General features: G+C 35.0%; 1 protein-coding gene across 6 annotated transcripts in view; it reads right to left on the bottom strand.

Annotated features, from left to right (window-relative positions):
* LOC149773632 (uncharacterized) overlaps positions 1-16,005 on the bottom strand; it is a 122,700-nt gene that overhangs the window by 7,343 nt on the left and 99,352 nt on the right. For 5 of the 6 annotated variants that reach the window (XM_089946084.1, XM_089946086.1, XM_089946087.1 and 2 more), the window contains 3 exons: positions 12,209-12,319; positions 4,413-4,606; positions 1,331-1,454 (listed from right to left, as the gene is read on the bottom strand). In XM_089946084.1, coding sequence (XP_089802210.1) covers positions 1,331-1,454; positions 4,413-4,606; positions 12,209-12,319 — 429 coding nt within the window. The remainder of the gene's footprint in view (positions 1-1,330; positions 1,455-4,412; positions 4,607-12,208; positions 12,320-16,005) is intronic. The other variant, XM_089946085.1, reaches the window with a different exon arrangement.

Raw genomic sequence — 16,005 nt, 5'->3', positions numbered from 1 at the left:
CTAGCAAACTTAACTATGTTATATCGATTTATACCTGTATGAAATTGATAGGATCTTTTTCTTCTCAAAAATGGCAAGTATTATATTCGTCATGTCTTTAATCCGCTGACATTAGACGAAACTCGGCACAGATGAAACCTGACCGGGTACTTGCCATTTGTGTTAAGTCACATGACACCACAACTCTCAAACAACGACATCTGAAGTCCAAGTAATGTGATATCAACAACAAATTCCTTGTTAATGTTGTTGTACAAAATTTCCATTATATTAAATGAAAGTCTGACACCTTTTGTAAAAACCAGAAAGAACACATAATTCTCAACATATTTATTTCGAGAACAACTATAAGAAACGTTGCCAGTCTGAGTCATCAAGCAGTGTAGTCTGGTTCCCTGATTCATATGCTCCCTGCATGACAGAGCACATGTCAATGTGGTAGTCACATGAACTCTGGCAGTATGTCTCGGAATAAATATATACAATTGTGTGCTCCTTCGTTTTTGTAATTTTATTACAACCAGTATATGACTTTCATATAGTATTTTCTTCTACAATATATGAAAAAATGATGGTGGTGAGATTCTGTGTGCTTGTGCAACTAGCAATCAAAATTGCTAGTACCATCTCAAATTTCATCAATGCATTAATTTTATCATCTTTCAGCAGACTAAAGACATAGCGAATTTAATACTCGCAATTTCTGAGAAAATAAATAATTTTATATCGATTTCATGCACTTATAACTCAATTTAACATTTAAATTTGCTAGCCCATCTGCTAAGCGGCTATGTTTTAATGCCACCATGTTCTCTTATGATGCTAGACTGGTTTTTATACCTTCCATATAAAAAAAAGATACAAATATCGAACTGTATGTGAAACAAAAAGTCTACTAGACGAATCTAATCCAATGAACATTTGGATTGTCTCAACAAATATATTTATGGCAAGCACCCAAATGATCCGTACTGCAACCTCCTAATATTCTGGTTAGAACTCAATAAATTTAATTCACAATCAGTTCAGTTACGACTCAATTATATCATTGTTTCAAGCGTCAAGTTGTGGAGGAAATTTCCAGGGTTTTTCCCCGATTTTCGTCAATATCACAAAATTCACCGATTTTTCATGGTCTGGATTTTTTTATATCATTTCTCCTGACTTTTTCCAGACTTCCCAGTAGCACGGAAACCCTGTTCATTGACTTTTAACATAAAATCTTTGCGTGAAATCATGAGGATGCTGGCAACACCACCAACAGGATACATCAATAGTGTAAACTTTAATAATGTACATGTAAAGGTTCTCATTATTTTGGAATAATTACCAATATCATTCTTTGTGAGGCGGCGTCTTTTGTTGAGCAGTGGCTCGGTGGCCTCTACACTACCAAAAGGGAAGGAAATCTCCCGTTTCTGAGGAAAAGGAGGAGTTGGAATGGGTCCAGGCTTCTGAAAAAATCATGGCAAAAATTTGGAGTACATATTACCTTCAAAAATGTTATATTTGATAAAGTCATCACTATCACATCCAGAATGGAATTTAGATAGATCATAATTGGGATGTAAACTGCCTGAAACCCCAAATAAAATATTGCAAAAGTACAGTAACAAAAACACGAAAATTCTTTGGCAAATGGAAACCAGAGATATTAGTGATGAGTGTGCTGCTAACAGCCACATTAACTACAATATGTTCGTCTCAGTCTGCCCAGATTTTTACCTTTATAGAGAATTTGCAGTTTTTACCTTCAAAGAGAATTTGTAGTTAACAGTTTGGGCAAAACTATGAACTGACCCTTCAAGGACTGCTTACATCAGGTGGATAAATTCTGATTCTATCCCTTCATTAATCAATTAGAATTGTACTTCATAATGTGCATCACATTAAACAAGCTAACAAGGAAAGAAACTGATTTTACAAAACTCTTCCTGACCAATATAAATCGTACTTTGTGTACTGTAAATGCGACTTTCTATGCTGTTTTTCATATTAACTTTAATTTGCCTTTATCAATGCTCACTACATTGTCTAATCTCATTTTAATGAACTTTTCCCTCTGGTTCTGGTTCAGCATAGCAATGGTAGTCAAAGCAAATTAAAAGTCTCATCATTATAAAGGTGCATGCTAAATCTGGCTGGAATTTCAAAATTGTAAGTAAAGTTATGCCAAAGATATCACAACCAGGATGATGCAAAATCAGGGGTCACAACTCTAAATGCTGTGGTTAAATCAATCAAGGTATTGTCAAGATAAAACTACCTGCCACAGTTGGTTAAAATCCAAAAGTCTTTCAGAAACGTAATGCAGCGGAAACCAACTTTAGCAGCATAAGAAGGTATGAGGCATAACTCTTGTAAATTATGCAATGGAAAGCTGCAAATAAAACCCTTTCAAGGTCTGATCAATGTAAAGCCACACATGAAATTAGAATGCAATCTAACAATCATTGGTCAAATTATGTTGCAGAAATCAAAGTTGGGTGGATGGCACTGAAGATGCCTAACTCCTGTAACTAACGATGAGCTAGCTACCGAACTCAGCCAAGATTATAATGCTGCATGCCTAATTTCGGTTGAAAATACACAAACAAAACTTGGTAAAAAGTGTCTGTACTGTAGAATTGGACGACTGGCAATCAGGATACACAATACCTTTTAATTGCTGTTCTAAAATGCTAAAGGTCTCGATCTGCACACCATGGTTTTTGAAATCTAATAATCCAAAATAAAATTAAACTGCTGAAAAAGAAGTTAGGAGCAAGGACAATTAGGAGCCATAACACATCACAATTTCAAGGTCTTGTCACTGTACAGCTGCATAACTAACAGTTAAAATGTAACAATTTTGAGTAATGTAGCCTTTCATATATCAAACTGTTCATGGTTGGATGGACAGACATTGAGATGAATGCAAAGCTCCACAGATTTTGCTGAGTGGGACCCTACTTAAAATGCATTTAGAATATCTCATCAATTAACTTGGAGAAGAAATCCTAAAGATCAATTTATCTCTGAAAAATCATACAACCCATCTTGCACATGAATACAGATCTATTAGTGTAGACATTTAAAATACAAATTAAAAACATCTTAGAAATTATTACATGATCCATGTGGACTCCTATCAATGTAATTCACATTTCACATTAGTACAACAATAAACTTTCTGAAATGAAATCATAAATAATGTCTTCACTAAACTTATAACATTATGCTGTTAAATCACATTACATCTACAATAAAAGCAATTCATTTCAATTGCAATAAATCGTTCTTCAATACTTTTTCCCACCCAAGAATACATATATACCGCATAAAATCTTTATGAAAGGGTCATTTTAAGCTCAACTTCAAATGTACAAAATTAACGTGATCAACTAATATCGAACTAATGTAACCTGCTTATTGAGTGTCCTCTTTATTCTATTTGGATTGCTACAGATCAGTAATTTAATAAAACTGCTCCATTACTTGAACCATCTTTTCAACTTCTTACAAGTTCAATCATTATACAATGGTGTGCACCAATACATGCAATACAATGAGAACCGAGTGAACAACAAAAATGGACTGTCTCTTTCAACTTCATTCAAGAGAACAGGATACACAACAAGAATCTTTTCCGTTTCCTGCATAGTTTAAAGAAGTTGTGCATATGCATATTATTGGCACAATCAAGCAAAACTGTAATTTGAAAACAGATCAAATTTTGATGACCTTTATAAACAGAAAACGAAGCAGTTGTAGATCATCAGACTTCCGAGGGTTGCAGGTTCAGTTCCTGCCCAGGTCAGCTGCCTTGGTGTATCCTTAGTAAAGGCAATTGGCTCCCATTTCCTCTACATTAGGCAGCTAAAAAAATGCATTAATAGTTCCACCAAAAACCAATCAACCAACTTTGGCACTCCTTATAGACAGGTTCCACTGTAATCAAATTTACTAGTAAACCATTTGCAAATTGCAAACTAGAGGCCAATTTTTTTGGGAAGAGTTATTTTTCCTAGAAAACTGGTATTTATAATGAAAAACTAACTCTTTAACAAAGCAATTTTAGGCTAAAATTTTCAGACAGCAATGTGTCTCTGCATTACCAGTTAAACAAATGTGATTCTGATGGTATGCTGTAAAATATCTTCGAATTACGCATGTGTCTGATGAAAACAAACCCTTTATATGAGGAAAACATCGATTCAATTTTAACGAAGGGAAATTCTTTTGATAAAATGTTCATAAAAACTAACATGTAACAGCAAAACCACTTGATTATCCAACCTCAAATTAAGATCTCAAGTGCAATACAAACTACTAAACCAGACTCTATTTAAATAAATCAACAAATTTAATGGGCTATTATGCAAACCAGTTACACTGTAGAATCTGCAGTCGTGGTCTTGAGTGCTGCTCACCATTTTTTGACCTGGAGGCATATGGCCTCCCTTGTCCACTCTCTGTGGGGACATCCTATTCCGTGCATATGAAGACATCATAGGTCCCATCCCTGGGCTCATGGATCCCGCAAAACTTGGCATCCCCCCTCCCACTCCAGACTGAGAGTATCTTTGCTGCACTGGAGACCACTGACTATGATCCCTCCGCCCATCTGAAAGAATAAAATCAAAACTGTTACTGTTATTCGTAAATATATTGAAAGAAAAAAACATGAATTAATCACAATATGCACATGAACTCAACTGTTTATCTCCTTTATCATGATAATTTTATCTCTAAATCGATTGCACTGAAGTGATAATAGGGCAGAATGTTGAAAAGATATGAACATCCAACCAGAAATTTCCCCTCTGTAAAGATGAAAAATATTCACTTGCAATTTAAGTTTTACATTTGTGTAGCATTTAATAGAAAAGAACAAGTCTTTCATGTCCATTATAATGAAAATTTTCAGACTCTTCACATAATATGCCAAACCTGAAAAATCTTACAGCATGATGCTGAAGTTTATGTAAAAACAAATGTGTGTTCATCCTGTCACTGCAAGATGGAAAGCTTAAGAGGAAACCAAGTCTTTATAGCTGAATGCAATTACCTGGCTACATTAATTTTTCAAAATCGATTCTATGAGGAAATAACAGACACTAATAACCAGTCTTATGACTAATCTGTCACTAAAGTCACTTTAAATGTCTATGGAGAAGTCACTTTAACTGTCGATAAAAGTCACGTTAAATGTTGACGAAAATGTCATTTTAACTGTCGATGAAGTCACTTTAACTGTTGATGAAAAAGTCACTTGAACTGTCTATGAAGAAGTCACTTTATCTGTCCATGTCACTTTAAATGTCCATGAAGAAGTCACTTTACCGGACCATGAAGAAGTCAATTTACCTGTCCATGAAGAAGTCACTTTTAACTGTTGACGAAAAAGTCACTTTAACTGTCCATGAAGAAGTCACTTTACCTGTCCATGAAGAAGTCAATTTACCTGTACATGAAGAAGTCACTTTAAATGTCCATGTCACTTTATCTGTCGACAAAGAAGTCACTTTATCTGTCGATGAAGAAGTCACTTTAAATGTTGATGAAGAAATCACTTTAAATGTTGATGAAGAAGTCACTTTAACTGTCCATGAAGAAGTCACTTGAACTGTCCATGACAAAGGCAAAAACAATGCTGGAGAATACCTTAAGTATCTTACAGTGTAAACTGACAATTAAGGAGAATAAAAAGGTACGAAGTTTTTGCACCCAAGTCATAACTTGTTTTTTTTACTCTCCATTATAGTAATTTTTACATTAATCATACAGCAGGTATGCATTGTCATTGGTTCACACTCTTTCATTGACCTTTTGAGTGATATGCTATGTGATTATTATTACATGATTCTGTTTCACTGCCAGTACTAAATGTTTTATTCTGAAAATAATTTGCATGATAGTGCAGCAAGATAGGATTAGAAGAGTTAAGTTTTATTTAAGCCTTTGTAAACAACTTTTGCAGATGACAGATAAGTCTTTTAGCCAAGTACAATTCCATATGTTTGATTTATCAAGCACGCATATAAATGTACACATCTATGGTATTTATCAACAGACATGTGACAGATACACTACACAGAATCTGAGGCAAGCCATTTGCTGAGAATATTGTTATAAACTTGCATGTGAGGATGGTGTACAAGTTTGCAGTGTGTGCAGATAACATGCTAGGATCACCTCTCTACTGGTGAGAAAACATTTTCTATATCAAGTGCTTTGAATATTTGCAGGAAATAAATGAATATTTCTAAAATAATTATCATCTGTAAAATTTAAACTGTTTTGCGTTTGTGCATCTCTAACGCAATCCAATAGGGCTAGTCTGCATGGTAGTCCTACAAAGTAAGACACATCACCCGATATTTTTGTCCGGGGTGTGGGTGTGTGTGTGTGTGTGTCTGTGTGTGTGTGATGGTTCTTACTGCCTAAATAAGGGCACTGTGTAGCGTGTTTTAATGTCAACTAACAGTATAATGAAAGTCAAATTTTCATAAATATCACACAACTGGCAACCAGTAACAACGCTTTCCTACAAAGTAAAGTTATATTGTTTTTGTCATACTTCACTTACCCTGACATCTTTTCTCTAATAAATTCAAATTCTCACAAAAAAAAATGGACCTGTTTTCAAGTTTTGTTGGCCTACTTTTCAGTTGGCAGGAAAGCAAAGAAAGCCGGGAATGCCAAAATCGGTTTAAGTTGAATTATTATTCTCTAATGAAATGAATAAAAATATATTATGCATATAAGAACTGTAAAGCAACATTTCGTTCAAGAAACAAATCCGCCCCATGAACCTACTTAAATATACTTTGGCAAACCTCGACTATGTCGCATTGCAACAAAATTCATATGTATGTCACTGGAACATGAAAATGTATCCATTTGCTAGTGTCATATTTTCATTCTGCCAGGATAAAGACAGCACAGTAAGTATATTAATTACACATAAATTAGTTGAAAAGTGTTGATATTTGCTGCCAAATGTGTGAGATATTCCTGAAACTTTGACTACAACGATATCGGAACACACTATTCAAGGCCGTTATTTGGACAGCAAGACATAGTGTTAAAACAAAACCAACATGTGCTATGTCTTACATTGTAGGACTAGTAATCCAAATCTACCATTAGTCACAAGTAATATGACTATGACATGTACTCTCTTAATGTACTGGTAGACAAGGGACTATGTTGTTTCTTCAACTGATTAATTCTAACAGAACCTAGCTCTGTTGGCACAATATGCGACAGCACATCTGGGTCCATGCAGCTTGCAGTTGGATCCAACATTTATACATTAATCTTGTACACTTAGCCATTTGACTAACCCTGTTAGTGTGTGTTTTGAGATACAAATCTGTATTTTACATGGACTTTCCTACCATTTCTTAAGTGGAGTCCAGGTCAGTTGGAACTGTGAATTGAGTTGAGAATGTTTTGAATAAAAAATTAAAAAAACTGGATGTGTATTAATGAGCTAAGCACATCTTGTTTGAATGCCAGGAAGCAGTTAGTACCTTAAAACGAAGCAAATTCCCTTCTTGAGATTGGAACTCAACTGTCCAAAAAGAATCTTGTGAATTCAAGATCATTTTTTATTTTTTAACCGCTCTTTGTTGAAACTATCTTGGATATTCTTGAGTGACAAGATTTTCAAATCAGCTCATTTGGAACCTATTTTGGATATAAGATTAGGGCCATTTTGATTTAGAACCATTTAGGAGTAGTGACAAGAGGGTTTTCAAGATGGCTGCCATAGTGTCTGTGTTTGAGACCCTAGAGGTATCATTATCATTCAGTATCAACTGAATGACAAGATGACTTTCCAATAACATTTGTTCAAGATGACTGCCGTTGTGGCTACATGGGACATCAGATCAACACTATTTTCATTTAGTACCAAGTAGACACCACAAGAAGTATTCTGGTGAAACTCTAATGTCTATATGATTTTCTTTCTAGTAGGTACAGCGACAACATTTTCAAGATGTTAGCTGTGGCATATACAGAAGAATGTCACATTTTAAATTCACAACAAACTACACACCTTAAGAAGTTTTCTGGTGAAAACCCCATTCTATTTGGATCTTTCATCGGATGCGGGAGGTTGTGGGTTCGATCCCCGGCCAAGTCATATCAAAGACTTACAAAAATGGTACTAACAGCTGCCTCGCTTGGCGCTCAGCATTAAGAGGTTAGTGTTAGGACTGGTTGGCCCGGTGTCAGGATAATGTGACTGGGTGGGACATCATGCTACATGTCTGCGGCATGATGCCCCAGTGCTAGACATCACTATAAACTGCCACAATGCAGACATCGTAGCGATATGACTGAAAAATTGTTAAAGCTACGTTAAAAATCCAAAATCGCATCGCACCTTTCATTCATTAGAAGCAGTTTTTCAAGAAGCTACTGTAGTGGCCATACTGAGCATTAAGATTGCCACCATTATGATACAAGACTAGACATCAGAGGTCTTTGAGTGAAATCCCCTATGCTGATATCACCATCCATTTCAGGTAGAGTAGCAATAGATTAAATTTTCAAGATTGGATGTCCAGATATCACCATTTTCATTCAGGACCAATAAGATATCACAATAATTTGTCTGTTGAAATCCCCATGTAAATATGCCTTTCTGTTCAGAAGGTGTGGCAACAACAAAATTTTCAAATAGGTATCATGGTGGTCACATTGGATATTGCATCAGCACTATTTTCATTCAGGACCAGCTGGACATCACTGAAGTCTTTCAAAGAAAATCCCATGTTTATTTGATCATCCATTCAGAAGGAGTATCAGTAAAAAGATTTTCAACTTTACCACTCTGGTGGCCACACTGCCTACCCAGGTGGAACCATCTTAAGAAGTCATCTGGTGAAAACATTATGCCGATTTCACTTTACATTTAGAAGTACCCAGTAACAAGACAATTTTCAAGAACACTGCCTTGGTGGCCATCATATTGGGGCATATTGATTCAGGACTAAGTAGACATAAGAAGTCTTTTAGCAAATGCACATGCTGATATAACTGTCCATTCATCAGTTCTTATATTAGGGTTTTCAATATGGCTGATGTGGTGGCCATACTGATGCAGCACCATTTTCATGTAGGATCAACTAGACCAAGGGATGAATGTGTGTAAAGGCTCGTGGCAATCTTCCGAACAAGATAGTAGTGATAACAAAATGGTATTAGTAGACAAACTAATGTCAGACAATGAACAACTGACCAGCAGAGCTAAAAAAAAAATTTTTTTTTTACAGATTCAATTTTTTTAATTAGTTCCTTAACATTTTTAACTAAGGAAATGTAATAAATATTTTACTTCTTATCTGAATCACCAACTGAGCTGGGAATTTTTGGTAAACATTCGGAAAAGCATATTTTTTGGAATTGGACGTTAGAACTGAAATTCAGTCTCAAAAAAGCCTAGAAAAATAGTCCCCAGGTTACATTTCATGATTAGTCATAGAATTATATACAATCCAAGCCTCCATTGCTATAAGACCCAATGTTATAACAAAGTGGATTTTATATGGCAGGCATGGTCATTGACCCAACTTCATGATGAGATGGTGAATTTGCACTTCATTGTAAGGTCCCACTAAAAGGGGATGTTCTCAAGGGCTCCCTTGGCCCAAGTAATAATGAGCAAGTACTTTTGTTTCGATTTTCACGAGTATTTTCATGATGGTCACTCCCACTCCTGTTTGTGAACATACAGTAAAAATTACGTTAAAATAATGTCACTTTAATCCGAATAATTATGAATATTCAATATTCCAGTAAATAAAGAATACCATACGCAACTAAAGGCAGATCAAAAAATTAAATCTAATGCAAGATCTAAACGACATTCTGAACATGCACAAATGTCCTTTTTTAAAATCTGGAAATACAATGTAGCTCAACGTCACTGAAGACAACTACATGTATTATTCAAGAGTCCCTTAACAGGACTGACACTCCTGTTCAGAAAGATATCCAGGAATCTTTCAACTCTTTCTCTACCACTGACATGTATATTGGATGCAATCATTGTGCCTTGCCTCAAGAGTGAGTGTTAAATCTGCTTGTAAATAAGAACTGCTATCCACCATAGCAGATATATGTTATCCTATTATAAAATTGTATGTATCACTGCACTAAACTTCAGTGTCTCAAAAATATGAAGTCCCTGAATAATTCCTGAAAGTAAGATGCAATAACAATGTTGTGGTAGTCAACTCTGATTGAGTGACATTAAAAAAGCAGATGTTTACTCAGGTATTGTAATGAAGCTAATGCTGTATAAGGATGTAAAATAAAGGGGCACCTGCGTTTTTGACAGAAATCCAGACCAGTTAATTGGAAACTGGCTTCGGTAAAGAAAGAAAATTGTTTACATCACATGATATCTTTCAGTGAAAATTCCATGTCAATATGACAATCTGTTCTGGGTGGAAGGCAGAAAAAGTTTGAAAAGGTCCATGGTAGCAGACGTAGTAGATGTCAAAGAAGCACAATTTTCATTTAGGACGAACCAGAACATGAGATGAATGAGTATTTTAAGTTTATGGCCATCATCCAAGTATTTTAAACTTGTGCTAACAGATGGAAGAAAGACAACTTGGCCATCGCACAGGCTCTTCTGGTCTATGACCAATATAGCTGAAAACACAGCAAACTAGTAAATAAAAAAGCAGTGACCTAGGGGTTTAAAAGATGAGAAAGTTGTTTAAGAATATTGGCCGATACTTGCCCGACATTCCAATTTCCAGAATCATTCAATGCCTATATTCATAACATAAATCAATACAAAAGTCATCTGAAGCAGAAATTTCAATTAAACTGCATTTATTGTTTGCTATAATACCCATTTTAAAAAAAAATAACTTTCACATTAAAATATAAATGAAAATTTGAGTTATATTTTTAAAAATACTTTTTTCAAAAGCAGCTACAAATGTTTTTAACAGAAAATGAATGAACCACCAGTGCATGAGAAAATGCCATAAATACAGAACTTTACAGTACAGAGGTCCATGATAATACTACTCGACTTGGTAGATTTTTCTTTCAAAATAAATTTAACATAATGACTTAGGGTACTTTTTCAGCTCATGAATCTTATTTTACATAAAGTTTTTCATCAGACAAGTTCTATCTGGATCCAAAATTAAGCAGCAGGAGGTGCATCAACAGTGCATTTAATTTACAGTAACTTCACTCTTTTCACAGACAACTGTAAATATTGTATTAACTGTAAATAAATCAACAAATCCTTTGTATTAATTGTATAAATCAACAAATATATAACAGTTGTTGTGCATGAACTAGGCAACCAACATGATTCTGGACAGTAATGTTAGACGTCATGCTCATAAATACCCACAATATTGTCCATCGTCATCCCTACCAAACCCAAGTCTTTTGAGTATTTTGCTCTTGTGCCGAGTCAAGAATGACTGAATTTCCAGATTTGGTTTAGATAATATGCTGTATTAAGAAGGTTAATCCAGTCTAAATGGCATGCTCTAATTTTGTTAACCCATGGGTAAATTGAAACAATATGTAAACTGTTGCTGGTAAAAATATAGCACCAGTCATATTAGTGAATAAACTGGCTTAACTTTGAACAACTTTCACTGAATAGTTTTCATTCATAGAATCCAAATAAAACAATATTCAGCAAGATATGTTAAATGAGATAAACTCGTATTCTGGCATATGACAATATTGAAAGTATTTACAGTCTTGCTACTTTAAAAGAAAAGAATCGTCCCCTGGGGTTATGAAGAGTATATAAAGGATACAAAACACTACAGGACCTTCTCCAGGCAGATCTTAATTGTCAATCATGAACCAAAGGATACAACTAATAGTTTTGGGAAAGGTATGCCAGAATCCCGTTCATAGAAAACTATAGTCCAAAGTGAGCCTGGCATTAAATTGGATAATGTAAAGAAAATGACATTTTCCAGGCATACAATTCTATGCATTGTGTAAGCATTGTTGTAACTTGTGACTCTGCAATGGCATATCGTAGTACTTTTAGTGCAATTTATATACAGAGGATCTGAGAATAATCGTCTTCATGAATAATTGGTCAATTTGACATGGATAACAACATAATCTGAGACCTCCAAACTGGAGAAGGTTCTGTGGCTATGAAACAGTACACATCTAGTAACTAATCTCAACCACAACTGATGCCTACCAGGCATATGGCCGTCCATGACATATTCAGGGTAGTAATAGGAGGGGTAATGTGGGTACCCTCCCCCAGCCCTACTCTCCTCATACGAGCCCATGTGCTGGGCACTATATGCTGTGAGAAAGAGAGAAACCACAACACATTTACCGCAGATTGGTAAATGGCAATTAACTAAATTATTTACTCTTTAATCAATTTAGTGATTAATGACATTATATTTATGCTCATACAGTTGCATGTATATAGCTTTCTGTTTGAAGTTTCAGGATCTCTTTACATATTCAGTTTAAAAATGTAAAATATTTTTTTTTACAAGAATTAAACTGAAAATACAAAATGTAATGCTGATTCTCTGAGCAATTCCATCCCAACTAAAACTTTCATTTCAAAAGCCGACTAATACTTAGCTTTGATGCAATTCATTCAACGACAGAGATTGCTCACCTGGCCATCTACAAGCCAAATGCATGATTAGCTGCCTAATAGATCAGGTCGAGTAGGATGGTGGAGTTGCATCATTTGCACAAAATCTAAAGCTCTTCATGCCTGAATGCTTTTTGTCAAATTTGTTAGTATGTTGATAGTGATTGTTGAGAGCACATAATAAAAAAAAAAGGTTTTCAATTTTGAAAAATGGTGGCTATTTGTGATGGCAAATGGTCATCATTTATACAGATCTCAAGGCCCTTTATGTCAGTTTTCAATTGGTAAAATTCTGTTCAGCATTTATTTGAAATGTTATTTTTTAGGCTTTTCTATTTTTAGTAATGGCACTCATGCTTAGCTGATGGGAATAATTTGTACAAATTTGAAAAGCTTCATACTGAATTGCTTTTTATCAATTTGGTCAATTTGTTAAGGTTTTTTTTTTTGACAAATAATTTAGAAATGGTTTGTCTTGGAGGGGTTGTTGTTGCTTGGGGGCGACAGTGGCTATATCAGATGACTGATCAACATCCTTTTGTAAAACTACTAAAGATCTTCATGTCATGGCATTTCAGTTATGACCAATATGTTTCTTTTCAGAAAAAGTCATTTAAAGATCTGCCTTTTATTATGAGTAACTACATTTGATGGCAGTTTGGCATCATTTTGATTGAAAGACCTTCATACTAGGGTGGTTTCTGTCAAATCAGATTAAATTCCACAGTGTGGTTCTGACGTCATTCAAAGGTTTTTCTGTTTTCCTTGTGCTGGTGGCCATGTTGGATGGCAGATCATCAGCATTAAAATAAATTTAAAAGACTATGCCTGGGTGCCTTGTCTCAAAATTGGGTCAAACTCTTTTTAGGGATTTTCTCTGAGTGAGTTGTTTTAAGGTTTCTATTTCAATTACACAAATTTGAATGCATTGCCAGAAACAGCTGATGCCAGAATGCTTCTCACAAAATCATGTGCAAATTGAACAAGTGTTTTTCTTTTAGAAGCGGCAAATAAACACTGTAAATGGATGGGACATTATACGCAAATGACCATACCTTAAGCCTTATGGCCAGTTGAACTATAAAAACATTTCATCCCAAAAGCTATTCTGATCCTGAAGATGTTGCACAATTTCATATCATTTCAAGCAATGTAACGAATTTAATCAGTAATCAGATTTATCAATTTGTTCAAACTTAATAAAAAGAACTCGCATTAACATGTTAAAAGTAACTAGCAAACCTTTAGAAGTCCATCAGTTGGTGGGAATGCATGCATCAGTTAAATGATCAAGACCCCAGGAAAGCAAAGAAATTTACTTCTGCAAACTCAGGCTTGACAAAAACTTCTTCCATCTGATTGACTCAAAAGCACATCACGAACTTCCTTCTGTTGTTTTATGTAATATTTTTCATTCAGTTATAACACAATACCAATAGACAATAACAGTGGGGGGGGGGGTCCCTTGGCTTCATTATATCTGGCATTTACTTTACTTTGCAATCTTAGAGTCTGAAGTCTGATTTCTTCATTGAAGACAATCATGCCAATTACTTGGAGAAAGAAATTGCTCTGGGCAATCTCATCGAAAACGAATTCATTAAAATTACTGTGAATTTATTTTCATCGGTATCAATCTTTGTTAAAATTTGTGACAATCTTCTCAATGCAGACAAGTCTTAATGTTTCTACTTATCACTATTGTTCACTGGATCTTTAGAATGGATATATACAAAGTTCATAAAATGATACCTCATGAAAAAAGGAATTATTTCACAGTATTTCATTGTTGTTGGATTTGCAGACAAGATTTTAAACGATTGCACATTAACTGCTCCTTACACTAAGGAACTCAAACTGAACAAGTCAGGTTACTATGGTTACATTTGAAAGGAGAATCAATGCATGAGGTCTAATCCTATTAATTCTGATCCATCAACAACCAAACTTATCAAGCGTATAAAGCAATCCGTTAACTGCAAGCAGGATGGATCCAGATCTGTTATAACATTACAATGTTCCAGAAGATCAAGGTCTGCACTAGCTGAGATGCCAACCTCTACAAATGAAATAGGACTGCCTGCTAACAACATGGAACTTGAAAACAAGAGATACAGGTGGGCCTGATACAACTTCTCTGGCCTATATAACTTCACGGGTGAGCATTTCACTATGCAGGCTTATGTGGTATTGTCAGAATATAACGTAAACCATCCCCAAAACCTTTTATCTTATTGATTTTATGTATTTTACTATATCCTGATAAACATTTGTTCTCAAGATAATGGCATATTTTATATGCAGTCTCCAGCTCGTAAATGAAGTTATCCAAGATAAATGTTGCAGACCTGCCAACGTTGAGAAGTCTGTCTCAGTAAGCAGTCGATCTTTTCCTGACCAGCTTTCAAGAAGGTGTAAACAAATATCCATAACTGCTATTTTAAAGCTGTAAAACATAATTAAAAGTTAGACGCAGCAACTTTAACATTATGTTCAACTGAAAAGTTTGTAAAGTACGCATAGACCTTATTTACCATTAGTACAACTGCACAAACTTAAGTTCCAAACCCTATGCAACTCAATGGCTTGTCACTATATCTCAACTTGACGTAATTCGTGGAAATTCTTTTTCCATTTTGCATGATGACAGCAATCATATCTCCTGCCACGAGACGTACTCAAACTGGCATGTGATGTCCAATGAACATAACAGTGTCCTTTCCATCTTTTATTCACAAGAATCTGAATATTCCTTTTCATTCTTCTGTTTATTATTAACAATTTCTAGAGGCTTATTGTTTATTTTGTCTTAAACATGCATCACTTTCAGGACACCATTTTAAAAAAATTCTATAATCAACAGTTTGATCATGCCAATGCTTCGCATTAACAAAGAGGTGCAGTTTAAAGTGTCTGGGGTGCTGCTGTAAAGTTAGTCTGGTTCCCTGACTAATTTCACTAATTCTAATATGAAACCCAGATCCAAATTAAACACAGATGAATCATTTATCCGGATTTTTCGGCAACAATCATTTTTTCGCAGCTTTTTCTTGTAAGCCATAAGTCCATATTTTAAGGGTAATTTTCATAAGACTAATGGCATAATTGTAAGAGTTGACAGGTCTGATGTTGTCACACTGACAAATTTTTAAAAATGGTTTGGTTTAAACACTTATATGCCATTTGTGCCAAATGCGAGTTGTTTTCATTATGAATATCGATAGGAAAATATGGCGAGTCTTTTTCACAATTCTGATTGCTTGACAAGACAATTTGCCTGTTTGCTTGAAATTTTCCACCCTTATTGTGACAGGAACTTCAGCAAGACGTGTCATGAAATACGGCAAGCTCATTGCTCAAACGACCCATTAATGTTA

Source organism: Sinohyriopsis cumingii, unplaced genomic scaffold (genome assembly GCF_028554795.1).
Source record: "Sinohyriopsis cumingii isolate HCF-2022 unplaced genomic scaffold, ASM2855479v2 utg000622l, whole genome shotgun sequence".
NCBI lineage: Eukaryota > Metazoa > Mollusca > Bivalvia > Unionida > Unionidae > Sinohyriopsis > Sinohyriopsis cumingii.
This window is presented reverse-complemented; position numbering and strand designations above follow the sequence as displayed.